Source organism: Chiloscyllium plagiosum, unplaced genomic scaffold (genome assembly GCF_037043375.1).
Source record: "Chiloscyllium plagiosum isolate Xiang-an unplaced genomic scaffold, Cpla_swu_hap1 HiC_scaffold_13, whole genome shotgun sequence".
Lineage (NCBI taxonomy): Eukaryota > Metazoa > Chordata > Chondrichthyes > Orectolobiformes > Hemiscylliidae > Chiloscyllium > Chiloscyllium plagiosum.
This window is the reverse complement of record NW_028270151.1, coordinates 35,157,615-35,183,708: the sequence shown is the minus strand read 5'-3', so window position 1 is coordinate 35,183,708 and position 26,094 is coordinate 35,157,615. Positions and strand designations below refer to the sequence as shown.

Here is a 26,094-nt window from a genome sequence, read left to right as displayed (position 1 = left end):
CACAAAACTGCAATTTATCAGAAAAAAACGTGACTTACTATACCAATTTTGAGCTAAGAAGTATTGAATCTGTCTGGGCCATTAGACAAGTGAGCCACAACATTATCAAAGATGAAAGTATTATTTTAGGACTCTGACAAAAGAATCCAGAGTAGTCTGCTTTCTAAATTTGATGGAAAATTTTCTTTTCAAAAGATTTCTGTTTACTAGATGATTGTATACTAGTTTTTGCGTAGTTTCTGGGATTTCTGCTGTTGGTTCCACACAGAAACCAAGTGCATCCCCCATAAGTGCTGAAGGTTTTCAAGTTGGAGGAATAGTTGAATATTGTCCATGGCCAATTGTTGTATGTTGGTAGCTAAAGCAGCATTGGAAGGATCCCTTATGCAGGCTGACGCCATGGAAGATACAAATCTGACACCAGGAAAAAAATGAATATGTACCATTACAGCAAAAAGAAGGATCATGTTATTAAAACATTGTTTTGTGTACTTCAGTATAAACTCATCAAAGCTGCAATTCTTTAAAACAAATATTGAAGGTCCAACACACCACTTGGTTTGTGTGTTTTTTTTATCGATCCAATGATTTTCTTTTGACTTAATAATTTGCCCCTCATTCTTCTTGCAACAGCTTTCATTGGATAAAGTTCTGCAGGTATCAGTAGACATTGTCCAATTGGCCATTTCTCAAGTGTTTCCAGCATATCAAGTATTGTAAAATTAACAATTGGGTGATCACATTTTCATAACCATTGAATTTCTGAAAATGGTGTTTCATTGCATTTCAGTGATGAGCCTCCGGATGGTTGATTTTTCCTTTTTCTGATCTGGAGAAGTTGAGACTAGTTGTGTCTTCAATTCCATCCAAGCAAAAATCATTGAACTTGTTTCTGTTATTGATATTTATTGATAAACTTGTAAGTCTGCAGCTCTCCCTAGAGTTCTCTGGCTCTTTTTTGTTATATGTTGTCTTTTAACTGTAGTTAGGCTCCAAAAAGGACCTTTCCTTGGGAAATGCAAATGGTCTGATTACTTTGGTAAATGAAATCTGTACACTGTTATGTAGCTGGGCGCTTAATGTTCCCTTCCATTTTTCATTTAATTACCTTCCCTGACAAGGGGACGTCGACAAAATAAGCTAAGTGGCACAATTAGGAAAGGTGTCTCTAGAAATAACTGGTATTCTTGTGTACTAGCACTCAAATTTAATTGATCTACTTGATCAAGATTAATAAAATCACCAATATGGTAGACCACTGTCACTTTCAGTTTGTTTGGCCAGATAGTTTGGGAAAGCATTCCAGTGTTTGGTACATTCAAAGCATGCCTTAAAACAGTTAAGATCACTTTTCAGGATTTTAAAAAAAATTTCCTGAGACTTGGATCTAGACTTGAATACTTGTGAAATCTGTCATTTAGCACACGGATTCTGGCTTCTGCTAATTCTGTAATCTTCTTATCCTTTTTGTCAAAGCCAAAGATTTATGAAAGTGGTGGAATTTGCCATGTTTAATTGCAGCGAAAACACCTGTTCATATTTGGCATACTGATTTTAACATTTAAATTTTGTTCTGTGTAGCTTTCCCTGTATGGTATTATCTAAATTGTGATAGATTTTGTATTTTTTGAGAGAAATTTTAAAGTTTGATTCCACTTTCTGTTGTAATTTACACTGTTAATTGTGTTCTGAGGAATGGTCCTTTTGCAAGTATTGTGTTGTGTTCGTGTTTTCCCTTTTTAAATAGCTTTAATTTGAATTTTCCCACTGTTAAACTTGGTAAGTTTGGTTGCCACTATTAAATTGCTTTTTGATCGTTGTTCAAGGAATTAGCTCAATGTTTCATACATTGTACTGCTCCCTGGGTCTGACTTTGAATAAATCATGCATAAAGGTGTATGATTGTGGCATTGATTCATGTGTGATGAATGCCTTAGCACACCGATTTGATTTTGCTATTCACAAAAATTATTTAACACTGCCTTTTCAAATGTGTGCCAATGTTTATAGAGATGAAGGTCAACAAAATGTAACAAACAAGTTGTCCCAATTTCTTAACAGAGGGGAAAAAAATTGAGCAGCATTGAGTTATTGTTAATTGTTACCATGGACATTTATAGATATTATCATAGGTACAGTTAAGTTTTAAAATCTGTTTTCAAGATATGTTGTCTCTGTCGTGGAGTACAACTGCTTTGTTCAAAATTTGTTGTAACAAATTTCACATTGAATCAAATCTGGCAAGTCCCATCCTATCACTGGCTGCGGGAAATTTTACAACGATTTGTTTCTTCCTCCCACTTCTTATCCTTAAGGAAACTGGTGATGTGGAAAGTAACGGGCATAAACATGTGTCTAATTGTTCTTTTGAATATTTTAAATCTTCAAATTCATTCTGCAGTTCACATTTCTGTGCCATTAATCATTTGGTTTTATTAGAATTGAGATGCAGTTGTAACTTTGATTGTTGGGGTTGCATGCAGTGAAATAAATTTTTGTTTCACCCATTATTGTTCTGAAAATAAGTATCTGTGTGTATAGAAGCTTTATTTTAATCCATTAAATATGGTGCATTAGTGTTGCAGCCATTCTTCAAACTTTGGAATAGGTCCCTTGAACTCACGCTTTGGTTGTTTAAAAACATGTCATGAACGCTGTATGTTGTTTTATTTTACAGATGCAGACATTAGAAAGAGTTTGGCTTCACGGAGCAAACCAGCAATAAGCTCAGAGTCCATGTAAGACTTGACTAAAATCTGTGTCAAAGTTTACACTTAGATTAGGATATGGAGTGTTAGACTCTCCTTTTATAGTTGATGTGAAATGCCAAAGCATGGACAGAATGCATTTCTTGGTAACAAATGTCGCCTTCACTGTTGGTCAAACTTAAATTTTCTTTTGTTCCATTGCTTATAATCAAACTTGCTGACCCCGTTCCTACCAACATTAGAGTATATTGTAAGTCAAATTTGGACTTGCTAATCTCAAAGGTGTCCATTATGACATGAGTTGATGCAACCTTCCTGACTTAGTTTGTCTGAGGTTGTGCACAACCAAAATAATGTATCAGAGAGTTGTTATGGTGGAGGAGCAGATCATTTGGCCCATCATACCTGCATCAACTCTTCAAATGAGTGGTCTGACTTTGTGCCTTTTCCTATAGGCCTGCACACTATTTGTATTAATTATCTAATGCCTGCATGAATGTTTTGAATGAACCTGCTTCCAGCACAATTCCAGGCAACATACTCCCTCAAAGCCACCCAATCTCTGACACTATTTTCTGCACATTGCATTTGTTAGTCCTGACTTCCCCAATTATCCCATGAGTTGTAGTTTACGAACCATAAATCCATTCTTGTATACCTCTTGTGTCTTATGTTATCTCTCCAATGTGCTCAAACGTTTCCTAAAATGTGGCGACCAGAAATGTGCACAGCCCTCCAACTGAGCTTCAGCAAGTGTCCTGTATAAGTTCAACAAATGTTCCCTTGCTCTTGTATGTTGTCGCTAATAATAAGCCCAGGATACTGTCCACTTTAGAATTGTGGTCCCAGCACTAATCTCTGTGGCACTTCAATACCTGCAGATCTGAAAATGTCCCCCTTATCCCAACTCTCTCGTTAGTCAATCCTCTATCCCTGCTACTAAACAAGCCTACAATGTCTTGATGCTTCTCTTATTAAGTTCCCTAACATGTAGTATCTTATGACACCTGAAAATCGAAACCTGACATCCACTGCTTCCCTTTTATCTATCCTGCTTGTTACCCCTCAAAGAATTCTCGTAAGTTAGTCAAACCTGATTTCTGCCTTATAGTACCATATTGATTTGGCTTGACCATATTATTTTTTTTTTTAAATGCTATACTATTGCATCCTTTATAATAGACACTCACTTTCCCAATAATAGATATTAAGCTAATTGGTCTAAAATTACCTTTTTTTTTGTCTCCCATATTTTAATGAAGGTGTTACCTTGTCAGTTTTCTAATCCTCTGAACCTTTCTCAGAATCTAAAAGTCCTTTTGAAGATTTCTATCAGTGCATCTTCTTTCCCTATAGCTGTTTCCTTTTAATATCCTAGAATGTATCCCATCGGATCCACAGAACGTACCTTTATTAAACCCCATAAGCTTCTTTAACACTTTTTTTTCTCTCAGAATTGTTATTGTATTTGCTTCTTCATCTTCCTTTGACCCTTGATTCATTAGTAATTTTGAAATGCTAATAGCGTCTTACTCGACAAAGACTGATGCAGTGTACTTCTTCAGCTGCTCTGCCTTTCCTGGTTACCCATTCTTATCGCCCCAGTCTAACTATGGCCTGTCTCTTCCTTTTTTATATATTTAAAGTATCAAGAATTGCACTGAAAATTGGGATATCTGTAAATTTGGTAACATTGGACGCACCCTTAAATATGTACCAGTCTCTGATTATCCATGGACCAGAAGATCTGGATCTTTATTTCAGGAATCTGTCATTACAAAACAATTCCATATTCAGCTCAATTAATGTTTGAAATAGAACAGATCTATTGTTGAAAATAAATTTGTTCACTGGTTTTCATAATTTTAGAAATTGTTTTCTATTGAGGGCAACAGTATAAATTTGAGTGTTTCTCTAGTTTGGCTTGCCAAATCTGCAAGGCTGTAATGAGCTCCAAATCATAGAAAATATACAAGAGATGATACTGTGGAATACAGTCAATATATGAATTAAAACTGAAGGAATAGCCCATAATGGAATGTTACTGAAGTTCGATGCAATGAATTGTAACTTTTTGTGACCTTGTGAATAGCAGAGTAGTTGACTTTAGACTGAGAAATAAAACAAATGGATAATTTATGGCTTTGACTTCCTGGTAAAGCCTTAAAAACTGAATAAAATGGTCATGTAGTTACAAGTGATGTCATTTAGAGAAGTTTGACACTGAATAACTGGAGCATCATGGAGGTTAAAAGTTTTCTGCATGCTGTGTTCTAGGATACGAAATGTTAAATGGCTGCAGCATGCAGGAGCTCCTGGATACAATTGTGATCTAGGACAAACTTGTCTGCAGTAAGTGTTAGCAGCTTTAGTTCAGTTTGAGCTGGAGGCTGAACTATAGAAACTGTAACATCTCAGAGAGAGGGGAGGTTATCTGCATTCTTTATACTTTGAGGTAGTTGCACCACGTTGGATAGAGTCTTTTGATTTGGTAAGTGGTCAGAAACTGGTGAGTGTGACTGAGTGAGGCAGGTAAGGGAATCCAGAGAGCAGATGTTCAGGTTTGTCAGCCTCTGTGATTATCCAGTAGGTTTGTGGTTCTCTCCTCTTGTTTGGATGAGAACATGATCTGCAGTCTGGTTGATGAAACTGACCATGGCATCATGGTACAGGAAACTGTTCAATTAGGGCAAACAACAATACACTCCAATAGCAGGAGGTGATATAGTGAGGGGAATTGATGTTTTTCTTTGCAGCAATGGGTGAGAGTTCAGGTGACTGTGCTGCCAGTTCAAGGCCAGGGTTCAGGGTATCAGCTCATGACTGGAAAGAAGTTATTAAATTAGATTACTTAGTGTGGAAACAGGCCTTTCGACCCAACAAGTCCACACCGACTCGCGAAGTGCAACCCACCCAGACCAATTCCTCTACATTTACCCCTTCATCTAACACTACGCCAATTCACCTAACCCCCACATTTTTTGGACTGTGGGAGGAAACCGGAGCACCCGGAGGAAACCCACGCAGACACAGGAAGAATGTGCAAATTCCACACAGTCAGTCGTCTGAGGCAGGAATTGAACCCAGGTCTCTGGTGCTGTGAGGCAGCAGTGCTACCCACAGTGCCACCGTGCCTTTATAGTGGAAGGAAAATGATCCATTGGTCATGATCCCTTTAGATACCGATGACATAGGTAGAACTGGGAAAGAGTTTCCTGATTAAAGTTTGAGAGGAATTAGGTAAATAATAAATTAGAAAAAGCTTAGAGGTTGTAAGCTCTGAATTCTTAACTGCACCAAGTGCAAATTGGCATAAAAGTGGCGATGAATATGTGGCTGAAAGGTGGAGAAGTGCATTCCAGTTGATAGATTAGTTTTAGTGGTTTTGGGTTTGCAAGATGCTATCGAAGGACCCTTGTAAGTTTCTATGTTGCATCTTCTAGATCGTACACACTGCTGCTACTGTGTGTTGGTGGAGGGAGTGTGTCACCATATCCATAATCGATAAGGTAGTGTGCTTTGTTTTGATGGTGAGAAAGTTCTTCAGAGCTTCTGGAGGTACTGTCATCAAGAAAAGTGGGGAGTATTCCATCACATTACTGATTTTGCTGTGCCAATGCTGAACAGGATTTGGGAGACAGGAAGTGAGTTACTTCAGGATTTGTAGACGGAGCTGCTCTTGTTGCCACAATATTTATATGGCTGGTCCTGGTCTATTTCTGGAAACCCACAGAGTATTGATGATTGAGGATTTGATGAGGGTAATACCATTGAAAATCAAGGGATGATGGTTAGGCTTTCTTTTGGAGGAAGTGAGGACTGCAGATGCTGGCGATCAGAGTTGAAAAGTCTGGCAAAGTACAGTAGATCAGGCAGCATCTGAGGAGCCAGGAGGATTGACGTTTCAGGCAGAAACCCTTCATCAGATGCTGCCTGTCCTTTTCTGCTTTTCCAGCGCCACACTTTTCTCCTCTTAGAGGATGTCTGCAATTTTTGTGGCACCTCAGTTGCTTTATCTGCCCGAGCCATTTGGAGATAGACTTCTTATTTCTCTGAGGAGTTGCAAATGGTACTGAATGATGGGCAATCATTAGCGAAATTGCCCACTTCTGACCTTGTGATGGAGAGAGAATTGTTCAGAAAGCAGCTGAAGATGTTTGGGGCTAGGGCACTATCTTGAACTCCGACAGAGCTGTCCATGAACTGAAATGACTGACCACCTTTCTGCTAAGTATGACTCCAAACAGCAGAGGGTTTTTTCCTGTTGGCTCCAGTTTTGTTCAAGCACCTTGATGCAATGCTTGGTCAAATACAGCCTGTCAAGGACAGTCATTCTTGTCTCACAATATGACTGAGATGGTCATAATTTAATCAAGATTAATGAGATGAGCCAAGCTGGAAATTAGAGCATTGGAAAACTGCCTGTGAAATATCTATTTAAAATGTAAAGGAGACAAATAATAGCTACTATAGGCCAATTAGCTTAACCTCTATTATCAGGAAAAATGTTAAAGACTATAATAAAGGATATAAAAGCAGAGCATTTAAGATGCATAATATGATCAAGCACAGCCGTCATGACTTCACAAGGGTAAATCATGATGGCTAATTTATTGAATTCTTTGAGGAAGTAATAAGCAGGTTAAATAAAGGGGAAGCAGTGGATTTAATACATTTGGATTTCCAGAAGTCATTTCATAAAGTACCGTGTTAAGTTGCTTGATAAGACAAGAATCCATGCTGTTAGGGCAATGTATTAATGTCCATACAATGGTGGTGGTGTATTCATAGGTTTGGAAGGAAGTTCCAGGATTCTGACCCAGCAACTGCAAAGGGGAAAGACTGTTTAGTTCTAATTCAGAATGGAATTGGAAGAGACCTTGCAAGTAGTGGTGTCCCCATGTTGACCTTGTTCTTCGAGGCTGTAGTGGTTGCAGATTTGTAGGCGCTGTCAAACAAACTTGGCGAGTTCCTGGAGTGCAACTGTTGTATAGAACAGTGCTCTCATTACATTGGTGTTGGAGGGAATGAGTACTTAAGAATAGCGAAAGGGGTGTCAGCGAAGTGGGCAGCTTTACCCTGGATGGTTGTCAAGTGTCTTGAGTAATGAGAGATCTGCACTTGTCATCCAAGCAAATGGAAAGTATTCCTTCACACTCCTGATTTGGGCTTTGTAGGTGATGGGCAGGCTGTTCTCATGAGTTAATGTTTCAAGGATGGAGGGAGGGGATGTCCGGAAGAACTGTTGTTAAGCTGAAAGAAATAATACCCATGAGGATAGTGGAAGCAACAAATCATTTCAAAATGAAATTTAGATGGAATTAAATATACAGGGATCTAGGAATAGAACAGGGAAAATGGGACTGGCTGGCTTGTGCTATGGAGAGCTGGAATATTGTTAAGGCCCAAATGGTTTCTTTCATGTTGAAATGACTACAACTACATGATATTACAGTCTAAAAGAGAACATAATGTATCTCCAGTTTTAATCATGTATATGGAATGATCTGTTCAAGCTTCTTGCCTTGGTTTTGCCTATATTCTGGCTGTGTAGTAAGATATTTGATCCCAAGTTGAATGGTTTATATTTAAGTACTGAGTAAAAGGAAGACATTCGGAAGTAAAATGTTGTACTTATCAGGTTTTTAAAAAAACCATAATGTGATAATTTGTATTTTTATTTATCTTGCAGTACATTCTCATTCCTTCATTCCAACTCAGCTGAGGCAGTTGCCATGGGCCTGCTGAAACAGTTTGAGGGGATGCAGCTTCCTGCTGCCTCTGAGCTAGACTGGTTAGTTCCAGAACATGATGCTCCTCAGAAGGTAGGAAACAATTAGTTTCTTCACCTTTCAACTATAAAGAAACTTGATGTGATGACTAGTAGTTTGGTAATCACTAAGTAAAGTCAGTCATTTTTGAACACAGGATCCTGAAATATTTGTCATAAAATATGCCTGGATTTCTATATTAAACTAATATTAAAAGCAACGGCAGCTTGATTATTCACTTTTTGTGGCAGTGGTTCCTGGTGCTTAATGGAAATTAGTAGATCTTTGTCATCCAAGTGAATTGCTGGTTATTTTAAAATTTATAATGTTGCCTTCCTGACTTGTCTTTGACAGTAACATTTGTTCATTCTGTTATTTCTGGCAAATTTAGGTGGTGATGGACTAATTTCTCTAGTTCCACATAAAGTAACTTCTTTATAGCTTTTGCCAATTCCAGACTCTTTTCCGGTATCTCCTGATGATGGTGAGCACGCTGATATTTACAAACTACGAATTAGAGTGCGAGGAAATTTAGAATGGGCACCACCTCGGCCTCAAATCATCTTCAACATTCACCCATCGCCCAAGTAAGCTTTTGTATGCTTATTTTACTTGGCTAAAGATTTTCTTTTCTGTTTTATGCAATCTTTCACATGGATATAAGTTCACTACATATGATCAAATTATGCTTTTGTCATTAAAGGAGAAAGGTGGTTGTTGTCAAACAAAATTACCGCTGTGCAGGATGTGGTATCAGAGTGGAGCCAGGTAAATGCTAAATTCCTGAATGTCAATGTGATAGTAAAGTTCTGCTTACATTTGCATAATTGATCATTTCTTTTCTGTCTCATAGGAGTTGTGCTGTATTTAGAAATTCTGTTAAATGTTATGATCCCAGCTGATGGTAATACTGCACAAGTCTGATCCTAAAGTGAGACTGAGCTTAATAGACTATAAGTTTTACTTTTTCTTTTTAACTCTGGTGATCAGTTACAGAAAAAAGGCTGCCAATTACTTTTTAATAAAAGAACATCTTATGCCGAAGTGAGGGGAAAGAAACAAAAACTCTATTATACTGTCTAATAACTAATAGAATGCACACTTTACAAATATCAGAAAGAAAATTTCAACTCTTCAACAGTATCCTAATGAACACTCAAACCTAAGTGAAGGATCAACCCTTTCTCCATGCTGAAGTTCTTAATTCAAATGGCATCATTGTAATCGGTTTCCCTTTTGACAAAGTTCTATGCTTTCACTCTGTTATTCTCTTCAATTTATGTGTCTCCCTAAGACCTCTAAGCAAATTCACTGATACTATGAGACATGGGCTTCTTAAACTCATGTCTTCAGTAGCTTTGTAAATGTCATGCAAACACAAAATGCAGGAAATCGCAGCAGATTAGGCAGCATCTGTGGAGAGAGAGCAAGCTAACATTTTGAGTACAGACAAGTTGGAGTCTTCCTCTCCAACTTGTCTGTAGTCTTCTGCTTCTGCTATTCTCTTCTATCTTGAAGGGCTTGCTAGTCGTTTAGCTAAAATAATCTGATTTACGGGGGGACGGTGGCTCAGTGGTTAGCACTGCTGCCTCACAGCACCAGGGTCCCAGGTTCGATTCCAGCCTCGGGTGACTATCTATGTGGAGTTTGCACGTTCTCCCCATGTCTGCAGGGGTTTCTTCCCACAGTCCAAAAATGTGCAGGTCAGGTGAATTGGCCATGCTAAGTTGCCCATAGTGTTAGGGGTATTAGAGAGAAATGGGTCAGGGTGGGTTACTCTTCAGAGGGTCGGTGTGGACTTGTTGGGCCGAAGGGCCTGTTTCCACACTGCAGGGAATCTAATCTAATCTTTTGTAGAAATTTCATCTTTAGCTCACTGTTCAAAATAACTTTCACAGATGTTCACAAAATTGAAAACTAAAATGCACTTTTCTTCAACCTTAGAATCTAAGTTTCCAACTGTTATGAGTCTTCATGTAAATAATGTGTAATATAGGTTCGTCCCTTTGTGTTTTCTTCTTCTCCCCCATCCCTCCACTGAAAATTATGGTTGCAATATTAAATAAAAATCATGCAAAATGTGTGTGTGTGTATACGTGTGTGTACAAAGAATGAACAGTGGGTTTACTATAAAAATGGCACTACTGCAGGCTGAATGCAAATTGTTTGATTATTATAGACAATGAAGTATTCATTGTTTGAGAGGAGATAAAATGAGCCATATCTTTCAAAACAAAATCATTTAGATTTAAACAAATTCTCATTTCTTTGGAATGTCTTTTGCACCATGGATTTCTGATGTTTTATTGTTAACTTATTGTTCCTCCAGTAGCCCTCGAAGTTTCAGATCTCTTCCCTTTTTCTTTCCAGACTACATAAAGAGACTACGGTATTGTGAATATCTGGGAAAGTATTTCTGTCAGTGCTGTCATGAGAATGTCCAGTCGGTGGTTCCAAGCCGCATATTGCGGAAATGGGATTTCAGCAAGTACTATGTCAGTAACTTTTCCAAGGATTTGCTGAATAAAATATGGAATGATCCACTCTTCAATGTTCAGGACATTAACAGTGCTTTATATCGAAAAGTGAAGTCTCTGGATCAAATCTATGTAAGCAATCCTAAAACTTTTCTTATGAGGTCTGTAAAATTGATTATTTTAGTCATTAGAATATACGGCTTTCCTGAAGCATGATAAATTGGCACAATTGTCATTTCTTCAGTGGGCCATTATCGTTGTAATGCCACAAGTGTAGTTATTATCCTAATTAGGTTTTAAAAAAAAAGTCCAAACGGCCTGTAACGTAAACCTGGATGCAGACTTAACACAGTTGGTAAAAGAATCAGAAGATTGAGAATTTGTTTTCATGCAGTGATTTGTGATCTAGAATGAACTGCCCCAGTCGTAACTTTGAAAAGGGAATTCGACATACATTGGGAGTGGGGCTGATTTGTATTGCTTCTTCAGAGAGCATGCACAATATGCTGAATGGCTTTGTTGTGTGATAAGGCTCTATGATTCTTCATACCATTTTCCCAGATTGTTGATCAATTCATTTGACAGTCATATTCACCAAAAGTAATGATCCATCTTGACATGTTCCTGAAATCCCCAGTCTTCAATGAATTTGATTCACTCCACATGACACATGATATCGAAATGGTTGAAAATACTGGGTACTGCAAAGGCTATAGGCTCTGACAACATTCCTACAATAGCATTGAAGACCTGTGCTCCAGGATAATCTGCTCCCCAGCCAGTCTAAGTGTACTTATAAAGCTGGCATCTACCTGACCATGCAGAAGGCATGGGTGTATCCAGTACACAAAAAGCAGGACAAACCCTTCCCAGCAAATTCGTGTCCTCTCTGATAATAATCAAAGTGATGCAGAGAGTCATTTGCAGTGCTATCAAGTGGTATTTGCAAAGGGATGACTTGCTCAGTGGTGTACAGTTTGGTTTCTGCAAGTGTCACTTGACACCTGATCTTATTACAGCCTTGAAAGTGAGGCAAAGCTGACTGTCCTTGACTTCAAGGCATTGTTTTAATTTGCTATCCAGGAGTCCTAAATAAACTGAAGTTGATAGGAATTGATTGCAGTTATACCCATCGCAAAGGAAGATGGTTGTGGTAATTAGAGGTCAATCACCTCAGTTCCAGAGCATCATTGTTGAAGTTATCAGGATAGTGTACTAAGACCAATTCTCGTCAACTGCTTTTTCAGTGATCTTCCCTCCATTGTAAGTTTAGAAATGGGGATGTTGGCTGATTAATTTTGCAATCAACTTTGAGATGGTCTTCCTAATAGCACTGTGGGTATTTCCAGACTAATGTATTGAAGTGGTTAAAGAAGGCTGTTTGCTACTGCCTTCTTGAGGGCGAGTAGAGATGGGCAATAAATACTGACCTAGCATGATGGTCAAATTCACTTGAATGAGTTCCAAAAGAAAATTCAAATCTGTTGAATCCAAGTATTATTTATAGGGTGTCAGTGTTTTTACTTACCATTTTCCATAAAGTATCTAGCAATAATCTTGATCTATAACTGAATCAATCCTATGTAATCTTTCAGTTGATTTCAGTATTATCCATAGGTGTGAGAATTATTTTGTGCAGCTGGCAGGAAATCTATCCTATATAGCTTTCTACATGGAGCAGAAAAATGAAGCTTTTCCTTCCAAACTTTTGTTTTTGAAAATTAAGTCTAAAATGTAATTGTGTATTCAATCATTTTTTTTTTAAACCTTTTTTCAGATGCTGAGAATTCAGCTTGTTCACATGAAGAATTTATTCAAAACGTGCCGGTTGGCAAAAGAGTAAGTTAGATTTTTTGTTATTTCACAAAACAGTGAAGATTCAACTGTGATGTTTGTTGGCTGACAGGAATAAATACTGCATTTAAATATCCCAAATTGGGTAGTCTAACCTAACTAAATGTGATTTATTGCTGTTGTTAACAAGACCACCAGTTCTCTCACTTGTGGTTCTTGCCATCAAAATATTACCTCCATGGAATATGTAACATATAAATTCCATTAACTTAGAGTAGGTGTTATACGTAACTACAAAGCCATTTTTGTGCAATTTTAAGTAATCCGTCAACTTCTAATTGCTTTTCCTTAATTTCAACTCAATGTTTCTTCAAGGTAAAATTTGTTTGTTAGGCTTCCATGCCTCAGAATTGGAATAACTTTCTTAAATTCTCTAACTTCAATAGTGTAATTACAGTACTTGCAACATTTGCAACTTACTTGTCTAGACCTACCCTATTAAGTTGGGCTGATACTGTCAAAGCCAATGACAGACCATTTCTAGGAAGACTTAAGATTTCAGCAGTTAATATGAACATTATCTTCACCCTTTCATGTTGTGGAGAATTCCAGCTTGTAATATTGAATGAATCTTCTCTTTTGAATAAGGGCCTTGCTTGCTGTCGTCATGTAGTAGAAAATCCTAGGTGTATTTGCCATAATTTTCTGGAAATTCACTTAATTTCAATTGACTGAAAAGTATTTGTGGTCATATTTGTCCATTTCACTCATTACTTTTCTATAATCCCATCTGGATAGTTCTTGTAATATGATGACCCATGTAGTCTATCATTCTCTGCAGTCTAATTCTGGACAGAACTTTGATCCCAAAGGGGAAAAAAAATCAGTCAGAAGTCTTGGATTTTCCAAATTCATCTGAATTTTCTACATGATTTTTGTTCATTTTATTGAGCTGCCCTTTCTCACCCCCCCCCCCCCCCCCCCCGCCCCCCAATGTTGATCATTTTGTTTTGCCACAATCCCAGACTAATTTCACTGACTTTTGTTTCTTTCCTAACAATCTGAATTGGCATTCTCTTCCATTGTTTTCTGTATATAAGAGTGAGCTGGAGAACCCATGCATTTAAGAAGAGCCACTAGTATGAAATTGGTAGTTTGTAAACCCAAAATGTGTTGGTTCTAGACAGCAGAGTTTAGGAAGCATCTCCAAGCCTTGGAGAAGTTGCAAAGAATTTACTGATCTCATTCTACATGAGAGACTAAAGATGTATGGACAGACTAGAAAAACTGGGATGATTCTCCCGTTAGTTTTAATGGGAGATTAATTGAAATGCTCAAAATTCTTGTTGATAGAATACTTATGGAGAAACCTTAAGTATCATGTCGCAAAGTGATAGTGCCCCTACCTGTACTTCTGGCCTGGAAGATCTGGGTTCTAGTCCCACCCACACCAAAAGTATCACAACTTGTTCAAACAGGTTGATTAACAATAACTAAGGAGTGGAGCTATTTCTGTAGGAGACTGATAACCAGGGGAAAAGAGATAAGTGTAGATACAACTAGATGAGAGATGAGATTTTGTTTTATGTGCTGAACTGTTTCTGGCTAAATGAGTTGTGGAAGCAGTCCAAAGTTACACTTAAAAGGAAATTGGATACATTTTTGAGGAAAAGAATTGTAATCATCAGTTAAAGAGCATGGGACTGACTGAACAACTCTCTTTTTTTTAAAATAGCCAGCTTTGAGGGTTTGTGGATCAGTGGTAGCATCCTCACTCCTGAACCAGGAGGTCTGCATTCCAGTCCCACCTGTTCAGAGATGTGTAATAATATCCCAACAGTTTGGTTGAAAAATATGTGAAAGCCAACAAGGCAGAGCTTTTGCATTGTTGTGGTAGTGTCCTAATGCTTGGGTCAGAAGACCCAGGTTGAAGTCTCAACTGCACTGAAGATCTTTCTCAACACATCTGGGCACTTTGATTAAAATGTTTCATTTTTAAAAGTCAGAACGGGCACAATGACCAAATGGCCACTCGACTACATAGAAAGAGACTATGAAATTACCCTAATGTAAGTGTTCCCTGAGTTGAAGAAAAATCATTAGAAGGTAGAAGTTCGCAAGAGCTGTGAGCTGCCTTCCGTTTGTGGAAACTCATTAGTTTGAGTAAAAACAGTTGACCTATTGACACATGCTTCAATTGACCAGATTCCGAAAGAGTTTCTACTTTAAATGAAACAGTGGAACATATACCCATGTAATGGATTATCAAAATGTTAGAATTTGGTAAGTGTTGTGAATTTTATGTTAATTGAACAAGTGGTTTGTCAGACCCATTCTTTGTTCTTTTTTGTGGTTATTTTCAAAATTTGCTACTGAGTGGCCTCCTTTTGCTTTTTATCCAGTACCCTCTTCGTCTCCAATATCTGGTGATTGGAATTACAGGACCTGGTTAGTTTAATCTCTGGTCTTAATGTCGCAATTGTGGGTGTTTTTTTTTAAGGTGACAGGGCTACCTTAAAGGATATAATGCTATATAATTGGATTTTAATGAGAAGCAACTGTTGCTTAAAACTTGAAATAGTTTTTGTTTTACACAAGTCGTGAGTGATGCCATTTAATGGTACCAGTGGTAATGGCAATTGATTGGCTCAATTTTTCTGATGTCTGGAATAAGCGAGGACAGTGCAAATAGCCAAGACAGGAGAACAAAATTGTTCAACTGAATTTGTATATGAATTGTGTATAGTGCTTTAATAAAGTAAGTTAGCAGGTAAATTAGGGAGCCAATCTTCAAGAACAGAAAATGCAACATTGTAGGAGAGAATGTTGGTGACCACTGTCACAAACTGCAAAGAGCGAATGAGTCGGAATAACACACTGTGTATATAGCAAGTCGGTCATGTGGAATAGATGGAAAACTGTAGAAAAGATTTAAACCAGACACGATGATAGATGGGCGTGGGTCTGGGCAATTATAACATTTGGACTCTAAGTTGTAATAGAATGCCCCCATCTCCTCCTCCACCAATAAACTATTCCAGGCTTCGTTTCTCCATTAACCTTCCTTGTTAAAGAACTTATTTGAGGATTGCACTTAGAATGAAGTATTAGAAGTTGTACCACTTCTTGAAGGGTTTCCTATTGAGGTTTGTTCAAATTATAGTAATCAGTTGTATTGATGCTATTTAATTGAAATCTGTTTTTAATGCTGTTGTAGCAACAAAGAAAACTGCTGACTATGATTACTAAATTGGAGGTAAACCTTATTATAACTCACTGAACCCCTGAAATATCCTTTCCTTATTGTTGGGTCATATGACAATGTCAGACTTTTGGGAGTGCAGTTAAGTTTTTTTTAATCTCAGATGTGGAATATTGTCATGCTTTTGTAGACTCTTGGATAACTTTGACACAAAACCAGGTCATCTGACTGAGGATCTTCACTTGTATTCACTAAATGATCTCACTGCTGTGAAGAAAGGGGAATTGGCAGGAAGGTTGAAAGAACTTGTGAAGATAGGAGCAGCACACGTGGAGAGCTGCATGGTATGGACAAAAGTCGTTTACATTATGATCAAAATGGATAAGAAAGGATTTGCAGTTAAATTGTAATTTTCTGCAACATAACCATTCAACTGTAGTGCAAATAAGGGTGTGATTGCTTTTGGAAACATTCAATGTGGTCATCTATGACAGTTGTATTCTAAAGAGTTCTGATTTTATTGATTCTTGGTGGGATTATACTGCTCATGAGTGGGCTACTTTCTGACTGAGTTAATTTCTGTTCTATATTTTCACTTTTCTTCATGTTTGAATTTTTTCCCCATTCTGTTCTTCATTTTGCATTATACTGAAGTTCTGAACAAGTTGAACTGTGACTTTTCAACAGACTCAATACAAGCGAGAAGATTTCATTAATGATATACACTCTTCCCATTTTATCAGTAATTCAGTTCAAAGCTGGCAAGATAGATAATTTCATTCCTTGACAGTGTGTGATGGCAGGGGGAAGGAGAAAATGAGGTCAAAACAATGACTGCAGATGCTGGAAACCAGATTCTGGATTAGTGGTGCTGGAAGAGCACAGCAGTTCAGGCAGCATCCAAGGAGCTTCGAAATCGACGTTTCAGGCAAAAGCCCTTCAGGAATAAGGGCTTTTGCCCGAAATGTCAATTTTGAAGCTCCTTGGATGCTGCCTGAACTGCTGTGCTCTTCCAGCACCACTAATCTGGAAGGAGAAAATGTACATTTCTCCCATGACTTTGAAGTCTTGTGTGTTCACTTTGAAATATGGAGCCTATTTTGACGTAACCCAGGTTTCATACATGGGTTTATCATTTTTGTGTCACTTTAGTTGTTAATTATGCTGCTAAAGTTCCTCTGAAAGAAAGCTAGTCGGACTTACGAACTGATGCTTTTTAGGGTGAATTTTTATTGTACCTAAAGCGTTATTTTTATAAAACAAAAGTCATCTTTGTTTTTACTCAGCTTTGTCAAGCAAAAGGCTTCATCTGTGAATTCTGTGGTGATGGCACTGATATCATCTTTCCTTTTGAATTGCATAAATGTAAACGATGTGAAGGTGAGTATTTTGAAGGTACATCAAAAGTCGAGCTAAAAACAATCTGTTGTTAAAGCGTCTTCACATCTTGCTCACTGCCATTTTTGATGGACAAAATCTGGGGAGTCAGAAGACAAGTTACTTGCTACTGAATTCCCATCTCCAAGGTGCTGTTGCAGTCACAGTATGTATATGGCTGATCCAGTTCAGTTTCAAATGTAATTCCCAGAATGTTTCAGGTGGGGATTCAGTGACTGCAGTTTTGCTAAAGGTCATGCAACAGCAAACAGGCTACTGTTGGGGATGGACATTAACCAGTACTTGTGTGGCTTGAATATTACTTGCCACTTATCAATCTAATCCTGAATGTTAACTAGGTCTTATGGAAATGGACACAGATTGCTTTAATTCGTGAGAATTTGGGAATGATACTGAACACCCTGCAATCATCAGTGAACCTCCCAATTTCTACTTTATGGTTCAGTGATCAGTCATAAAGCAGCTGGCCACTTCCTCTACTTATTTCAAAATGTTTGTCTGAATCATTTAGGATGAGATTGAATGAGCTTTCAAATCCACATGCCTTAAATTACTGCATTTTTCGACCAGGAGCGCTGTCTCCCTTTATCCCTGCATCGATCCATCTGCTGAAACGATAATGTCTCATTGTAACTCCTTGACAAGCGCACCATCTTAAAGGAGCTTTATAAATGGTCTATTCTATTTTGGAGGGTGCGATATTTTGTCCTGCAGCAATCTTCAATTCCAATGTTTTTCTCAGACTCTGGTAGTTGAACTCTGTCTCATTTGCAGCATTTATCACTTTCAATTGTGTTAAGTATTAAAACAGTAACTCCCTTTTAACAATGTGTGTTGAACTGCTATTATAAAGTATTAAGAGATTTATTTTTTCTTTGCAGAATGTAAAGCATGTTATCACAAGTACTGCTTTAAATCGGAACAATGTCCCCGCTGTGACCGGTTGCAGGCACGTAAAGAACTCCTTGCCAAACATACCATAGAATTGTACTTGGAGTCAGAAGGTGAAGAGGAAGTGAGTTCACAGAGTACAAGTTGTGACTGAGCAGGAAGACAACAGTAGTTGACAAAACTACTTGAAAGTTTGGATCGAAGCAGTGTTGAGTTCATGCACTTTTTTTATTAGAATTGGCACTATGGGCTTCATCTATACTAAAGCTGTAATAAAAATGCTATTTATTGCCTTCCAAGAATGTAAACTTTAGTAATGGTGTGCTTTTGATCTGTCTGATAACAAATGTACATTTGTCCTTGATGCTGACCATTTTTTGTTTATTTACATGTTTTAAGTATATTAAATGTTTTTGCATGAATGCTTAAAGGCTGTTTTGGAAGGAGGAGGCTGTCAATCCAGAGCAGTTTTACTATTTTGTAAACTACAAAATGCATTCCAGGATTGGTCTATATTCTTGCCAGAACGAGGGAGCTTTCAGTCAGCTGAGTGGGTATACATGTTATTTACAAAATCTGTTTTCATCCACTTTTCCCATTTCTGGCTGAAGGCAAGTACATAGATTCTTGAAGATGCACTTAAGATAATGTCTGTAAATAGAAGTTCTGATCCCTAGTATTGTAATATCACTTCCTGTGGCATTAATGCCTGATTTAGTACTGCAGTATTTCTTTTTGGTATTTAATTTAAAAATTGGTACTGTAATGTTGGATGATGCCAAAGGAAGTTTTTAGAAGTCAATTTATAACCTATAAGGTTTCTGGATACTGAAAATTTAACTATACAACTGTTGATTTTGTTTTGCTGCCTTATTTGAGCTGCTGTAAAGTTTTTTTTTGTTTAATCAACCAAGAATGTATAAATTTATTTTAAAATCATATATTCTGTAGAATGACAAAAGGAATGTTCAAGAATAAAGTGTTTGGCTTGAATGTAAATTTTTTTTGTTTTGCTAGCTAATTATTGGAGTGTTATATAGCTGTGTTGTTCATGATGTGGGATGATTGAGGCGATTTTGTTTTTCTTTCCAAGCAGACTGTTTCATTGGAATGTCACAGGAATATTGAGTTGTGATGGATTAAATGAGTCCCATTCAAAATACAGTATAACTTCTAACCAGATATATACATCTATTTTTGTAGATTTTCAATACTGAGAATGAACAGATCGCGAAAAATGATATCAAATACCTTCAAACACTTCCGATGTTATTTGGCAATGTCATGTATGTTTTACCTGTTGTATTTCTCTCTCCTGTTCAATATTTTGTGGTGCTACAAGGTTATTCACTCTGTTCAGCTTTGTTTGCTATTCTGCAATGTCAACATCCTGTGCCATAAATATTTTGCTGGCTTGATACTTGAAATGAAATAGACTTTTGAGGTTTGACAAGAGAGGAAGCTATTTAAATCTTGGTTATGTTGAGGTTCTTGTAACTGCTTTGGATCTAGATCATGTTAATTTAAACCCAATTACTCATGCAACAAAATCTGTGTACCGATGCAGGGCCACAAGTTTTGATGTTTAGTTGCAATGCAATGTCTTAACTCGGGTGGAGTGGAAGTTGGTACAAACCAGTAATAAAACAGATTTTGTCCATGACATCGCAATACTATCATGAAGAAAAGTATTCGAGACCTGTGTAAAATGAGCTGCATTAGAATTACGAAGTTTTGAAATAGACATATCACTTTTGGGTGCCCTCCAAGCCTACTAATGAAGAGTATGTGGATGCTTGTTTGTTTGTTTGTTTATGTGACTTGAACCTTGACCTTCTGGCCCAGGGGTAGGAACATTGCGCACTCAAACATATCTAAGTAGATATTAGCGATTTTTGATATTTTTAAGCAACCCATTCAGACAGGTTGGCACATTTCTGGATGGGCAGGTTTGGGAACATAATTTGGATATGCCATTTAATTACCCATAACCTTGCGTAGGTGTTGGCACATCAGATATATGATTAGCATCAAATTTTAAATTACCATGTCAATTGTAGTGGTATCTTCTCAATGTAGATATTTTTAAATCCTCCTATTCAGATGATGCATCTTTGCTCAAGTTGGATTTGAACCCAGGTCATCCAGCCTAAAGATAGGGATAGTATACTTTGCCACAAGCATCTACAAAAATATCAAATTTTATTTTTTAATCCTTCTGTTCAGACATGTTATTGACATGTCTGGGAGCATATCTAAGATATTTTCTAATCAGTACCCAACATCTTTTCCCTTTTATCTTTTAATTACTAGGCATTTAACATCTGACAACAGAACCTCCTGGATCTGAGCAATCTCCACCTAAGATCCCTATTTGGGATCTAGTGGCATAGTAATGCCTCTGAGCCAGAGGATCTCAAGTCAAGTCCTACCTGTCCAACAGGTATGTCATACGTCTAAAGTTAAAATTCTCACAACACCAGGTTATAGCTCAACAGGTTTATTTGGAAGTACTAGCTTTCAGAACGTTGCCCCTTCAGGTAGCTGTGGAGCAGGATCATTATAGCAAAAGATCAGTGTCATGCATGCAACTGATATATATTGAACATACCTAGATAGCTGTTAAGTCTTTCATCTTTTAGAATGAGTTGAAGCTTCGGTTCATGTAATATGTAAATTCCAGAACTATTATCAAGTCACATTCTTGAGATAACAACAAAGTTTTATAAAAAAATAACGTGATGTCTCAGCTCAGACAATGCATTAGGATTAGGGTCTCTGTATCCCAACGTTGAGTCAGACTGGTTCTATTTCCAAAGTAGGAATTTATAAAATGTTACATGGATTGACTGCCTGCAGATTGTGTGCTTTTTGAACAAAATATAACATATCTGCAATTATGAATTCACCCCATATACTTGTATGTGTGCGTGCATGCATATGTGTGCCTCGCGGGGGCGGGGGGAGGAGGAGGAGGAGGAGGAGGAAAAGGAGAAGAGGTGACTGTGTGTGTGTCTGTCTGACAGAGCATGTATATGAGAGAGGGTCTCCGTGAGTGAGAAACTATCTAAGTGTGTGAATATATAGTAGTATAGTAGAGTCACTGGTGTGGAATGAACCCAAGGACCCGGTTGAGGCCATCCTCCTGGGTACCCTTACACATTCAATGCATTGATTGAGTGAGATGTCACCGTTTTTCTTTTTTAATAAAACTCTGGATAGATAACAAGTCCAACACTGGCACCTCCACGTCATAATATACCCAAACATGATTGCATGAAAGGAGAATCTTCATTATTTTCAAAGAATTGAATAGGCAGTTGTATGGTTCACAGATAAAGGGGCTCAGATGATATGTTAATGTGAAGCTGAACTTTTTTAAAGCCATCTGAATTATCGTTGAATGATCCAGTACTTTTTAAATATTGTTTTAATCTTTACAGTTTCTGTCCAGTGCAAGATCTTGGGTGCTGTGGTGTTCTTTTGGTTGGTATATTACCAAATATTTTTAATTCTCCACATAATTTATTTGTTTTTATTTAGCTGTTTTATGATGCAAGGAAATTTCTATGAATTGGATTCACTTCACCACTACAGAGAAAGACCATTAAAATGGTCAGACACATTCAATCCTGCATTCAGGCAGCAACAGTTTTGCACATTCTTGAATGTTATAACATTCAAGTGAATAAAATCTACAGCCAGTTTTTTCCTTTTTAAATTTATTAACATTTGATCTCCCAATAAGTGTCAATCTTGTGTAAGATGGAGGTTCTCCCAAATGGTTTTTTTTTGTCATTAGCTTATTTCAAAATTATGTCAGAAATTTATTGGTTCAGCACTATGGTCCAAATGTTTGGGTAATGAACATTTTGGTTTTTGGCAGCTTTTACCTGTTTCTGGAATGTTGTGGTTCTGTTCGCCGAGCTGGAAGTTTTTGTTGCAAACGTTTCGTCCCCTGGCTAGGCGACATCATCAATGCTTGGGAGCCTCCTGCAAAGCGCTTCTTTGATGTTTCCTCCGGTGTTTATAGTGGTCTGTCCCTGCCGCTTCCAGTTGTCAGTTTCAGCTGTCCGCTGTAGCGGTTGGTATATTGGGTCCAGGTCGATGTGTTTGTTGATGGAGTTTGTGGATGAATGCCATGCCTCTAGCAACATGAATTCGACTGGGACAACACTACTATCATAGGGCAAGCCAGACAGAGAACAGCCAGGGAATTCCTAGAGGCATGGCATTCATCCACAAACTCCATCAACAAACACATCGACCTGGACCCAATATACCAACCACTACAGCGGACAGCTGAAACTGACAACAGGAAGCGGCAGGGACAGACCACTATAAACACCAGAGGAAACATCAAAGAAGCGCTTCGCAGGAGGCTCCCAAGCACTGATGATGTCGCCTAGCCAGGGGACGAAACGTTTGCAACAAAAACTTCCAGCTCGGCGAACAGAACCACAACAATGAGCACCCGAGCTACAAATCTTCGCACAAACTTTGTTTCTGGAATTTCAGAATTTCAAAATGGAAGAATTAGAATTCCAGGAATTTTGTCTTGTTCTGTATGTTTGTTTGTAATTTGTGAATAAAAAATGCAGATGTAATTTTATTAATAAGCCAATAAATATTCTGCTTTGCACTTCATTAATGCAATGGACAGGAAAATCAAGTAAGGTGTACATTAGGTGGGATATACACCTCTGCTTGTTATGCAAAAACAACCCTTTTATGGTTTAGTGATACAGAATGAATTGAATTTGGTTTGCTGCAATTCATCAGATGCAATGATAGTACTAGTTCTTCTGGAGAATGGACATTATTTATAACATTTTTCAGTTTAAGAATACAGCTCAAAACAATTTTCTTTGACTGTATAGTGCTTGAATTCCTTGACTCTTAGCTTAAACATACAATTTTTATTTCAAACACTTTCAGGTTTTTTAAACTGTTTTTATGCTTCCTAAATTTTGAATAGCAGTGCATTCTGAAGTTGAATAACAAAACTATTTTGTTTGAAGCTGCAAAGCAACATACTGGCATTTAATATTAAAATTGTAAATATTATGAAAGTGTAATTTTGTAAACTGACCTATTCAAACAAATCGTGGGATCTGAGCTGAGAAAATTGATGATTACATGGTGACTACATTCAGTAACCCATCCACAATATATATATATATATATATATATTATTTCCAAATGTTATGTTTTTCTTTGTGTACTGTTATACTTAATGTATATAAAGTATAATTTTCAATCAGCATTTGAGTTTGTTGCACAGCACAGATCAAATGCCGCTTTCATTACTTTTCTTTGTGACAAATTCCAATCCTGTCTAGTTTGTGGGGCATGTTAGCTGCTTTGATTTATAAGGATCAAGCAATAACCAATTTCCATAAGCAAGATTCTTTTTGGTCTACCTTCAACTAATGTTTTTGCAAAGGTATCATTAACATTATCAGAGATACTATAATCACCACCCCAAAATAACCACCTGCATTATTAGATATGGTTTAATTTAAGTTCTGTGTTCAGGTGACTTGGAGGAAGGAAGCAAATGTTCTGTACTTGAAATTGCAGATGACACGAAAATAGGTGGAAAGGCAAGTTGCGGGGATACAGTTTACAGATTGATAGGTTAAGTAAGTGGGCAAAAAAGTTGGTAACTGAGTATAATGTGGGAAAATGTAAGGTTCGTTATGGAGGGTGGAATAATGTCAGTGTTATTTAAATGGGGAAAAATTGTAGAATGCTGCAACATAAGGGGACTTTGGTGTCTTGTGCACAAGCATCCTATATCTCTCACACATATGCAGTAGGTAATTAGGAAAGCCAATGAAATATTGACTCTTATTTCAAAAGGGTTGGGGAGTATAAGAGTAGAAATGTCTTAATGCAACTGTTCATGGTGCTGGTGAGATGACATCGAGAGTACTCAGAGCAGTTTTAGTCCCCTTTCCAGGAAAGATACTATTTCATTGGAGGCAGTTCAGAGAACGATGATCCCCAGTATAAAGGGACTGCTTTATGAGCAAAGGCCAAATCAGTTGGGACTTTACTCATGTGTTTAGAAAACTGACAGGTGATCTCATCAAAACATAGGATTCTTAAGTAGCTTGACATGGTAAATGCTGAAAGAATGTTTCCCTTCATAGGAAGAGTTGAGGAACAGAGGGCACAGCAATAAAGTTTCATCTTTGATCTCCAGCATCTGCAGACCTCACTTTCTCCTCGAACAGAGGGCAAAGTCTCAGATCAAAAGGTGTGCCAGCTTACAAATGAGAAATGTCTTCTGAGGGTTGAGCATCTTTGGAACTCAGCCTTAGAGCTACACAAGGACCCTCCTCTTTCCCCCCCTCGTGGCAGAGAGATTTTTTTTAAATCTATAGGTGAATCAAGGGGTATGGAGAAAGGGCAGGAAAGAGGGTATGAGGAGTGTTGGACCGAAAACTTTGTTTGCTGTAAAATCCTATTGAATGGTAGAGCAGGCACCAAGTGCTGAATGGCCTACTCCTGTTCTAATTTCATATGGTCTTGACCACTGAATTCCCACACAATACTTTGGTCAAATTCATTTTTTTTTAGCACAAAAAAACTTAATTATCCTCCTTGCTTAACTGAAATGGATCTTATTAGGATATGCTATCACAAGATTATTATGTCACCATCATATTTGTGAACAGCTTTAACGTAGCAAAATATTTCAAGGCACCCTCATCGAAATATTAAAATTTGTCACAAAGGCACAAAAGGACTTTTTTGATAGATGATCGAAAGCATGCTAGAGAGGCTTCAAGGAAAATTTAAGGGAGAAGGTGGTTTGATTGGCATTAGCATTCCCAATTTTAATGATTCTATGTTTGGAGGAGTTTAGATTTCTAATTGCATTAAAACTGGAAACAATTATGGTTGAGAAAAGTTGAGGCTACAATGGAGTTTGAAAACAACAAAAACTTTAAAGCTGAGGTGTTGCTTAATTGGGGGCTAATTTAGGTTAGTGAACACGGTGACAGGTGAACAAGAGTTGGGAGCAGCTAAAGACACTTTTGGCTGATTTCAACAGTCACTTAGTTTCAAGAACAGTCCATTTATTGCAATTTAGTTCATAATCCTGTTTGCTGTGTAACACAGGAAAGCTCTGACATTTCCATTAATGTCGTAGCTCTTATACTCCCAGCAGCTGATAAAACTGAATGCATATATCAAATGTTAAAAATACCCATGGAAACTGGAAATCTCAAAAATGCAAAAGTGAAATATTGTTATTTTAATGAATTCATGGCACTTGGGAATTGCTGGCTGGCCAGCATTTATTCATCAGTAGTAGACGTGCCAACTTTAAGGGCATTTAAATGGTCATTGGATAGTCATATGGATGAAAACTGAACCGTGTACATTAGATGGGCTTCCGATTGGTTTCACAGGTTGGGGCATCATTGAGGGCTGAAGGGACTGTACTGCGCTGTTATGTTCTATTGCCTATCCTGGTTGTCCTTGAAGGTGGTGGATAGCTGCCTTCTTGAACTGCTGCAGTCCAGCTAAATCTGAGGTTAATATTTTCAGTGTATTGTATTCCTTAAACTATTCAGATGCAGTGTTCCATTTGAGTTACTGTGGTGTGCTCTGGTACAATAATATCAATAATGCATAGCATAACATGAATAGCTACAGGTGGTAATGCTACATAAATAATTCTTATAATGGATTGGAAATTGATGGCATTATAGAGTTCACAGTATTGGCCATTACTGAAGTGAAAAAAAAACAAATGGGAGTGGAGAGAGATGAGCTGTGGAGTAGACTAAATTGCTATATAATTTGCACCACTGAATTCTTGGCCTCGGCCAGTA

At 37.6% G+C, this 26,094-nt stretch overlaps 1 protein-coding gene across 3 annotated transcripts in view; it reads left to right on the top strand.

Annotated features, from left to right (window-relative positions):
• The window catches only part of rubcn (rubicon autophagy regulator), a 58,793-nt gene extending 39,370 nt beyond the window's left edge, over positions 1-19,423 (top strand). For all 3 annotated transcript variants that reach the window (XM_043702395.2, XM_043702393.2, XM_043702394.2), the window contains 9 exons: positions 2,678-2,738; positions 8,401-8,533; positions 8,921-9,066; positions 9,183-9,247; positions 10,850-11,088; positions 12,734-12,795; positions 16,143-16,296; positions 17,239-17,332; positions 18,232-19,423. In XM_043702395.2, coding sequence (XP_043558330.2) covers positions 2,678-2,738; positions 8,401-8,533; positions 8,921-9,066; positions 9,183-9,247; positions 10,850-11,088; positions 12,734-12,795; positions 16,143-16,296; positions 17,239-17,332; positions 18,232-18,395 — 1,118 coding nt within the window. In that variant the 3' untranslated portion in view covers positions 18,396-19,423. The remainder of the gene's footprint in view (positions 1-2,677; positions 2,739-8,400; positions 8,534-8,920; positions 9,067-9,182; positions 9,248-10,849; positions 11,089-12,733; positions 12,796-16,142; positions 16,297-17,238; positions 17,333-18,231) is intronic.
• Positions 19,424-26,094: the final 6,671 nt, after the last annotated feature.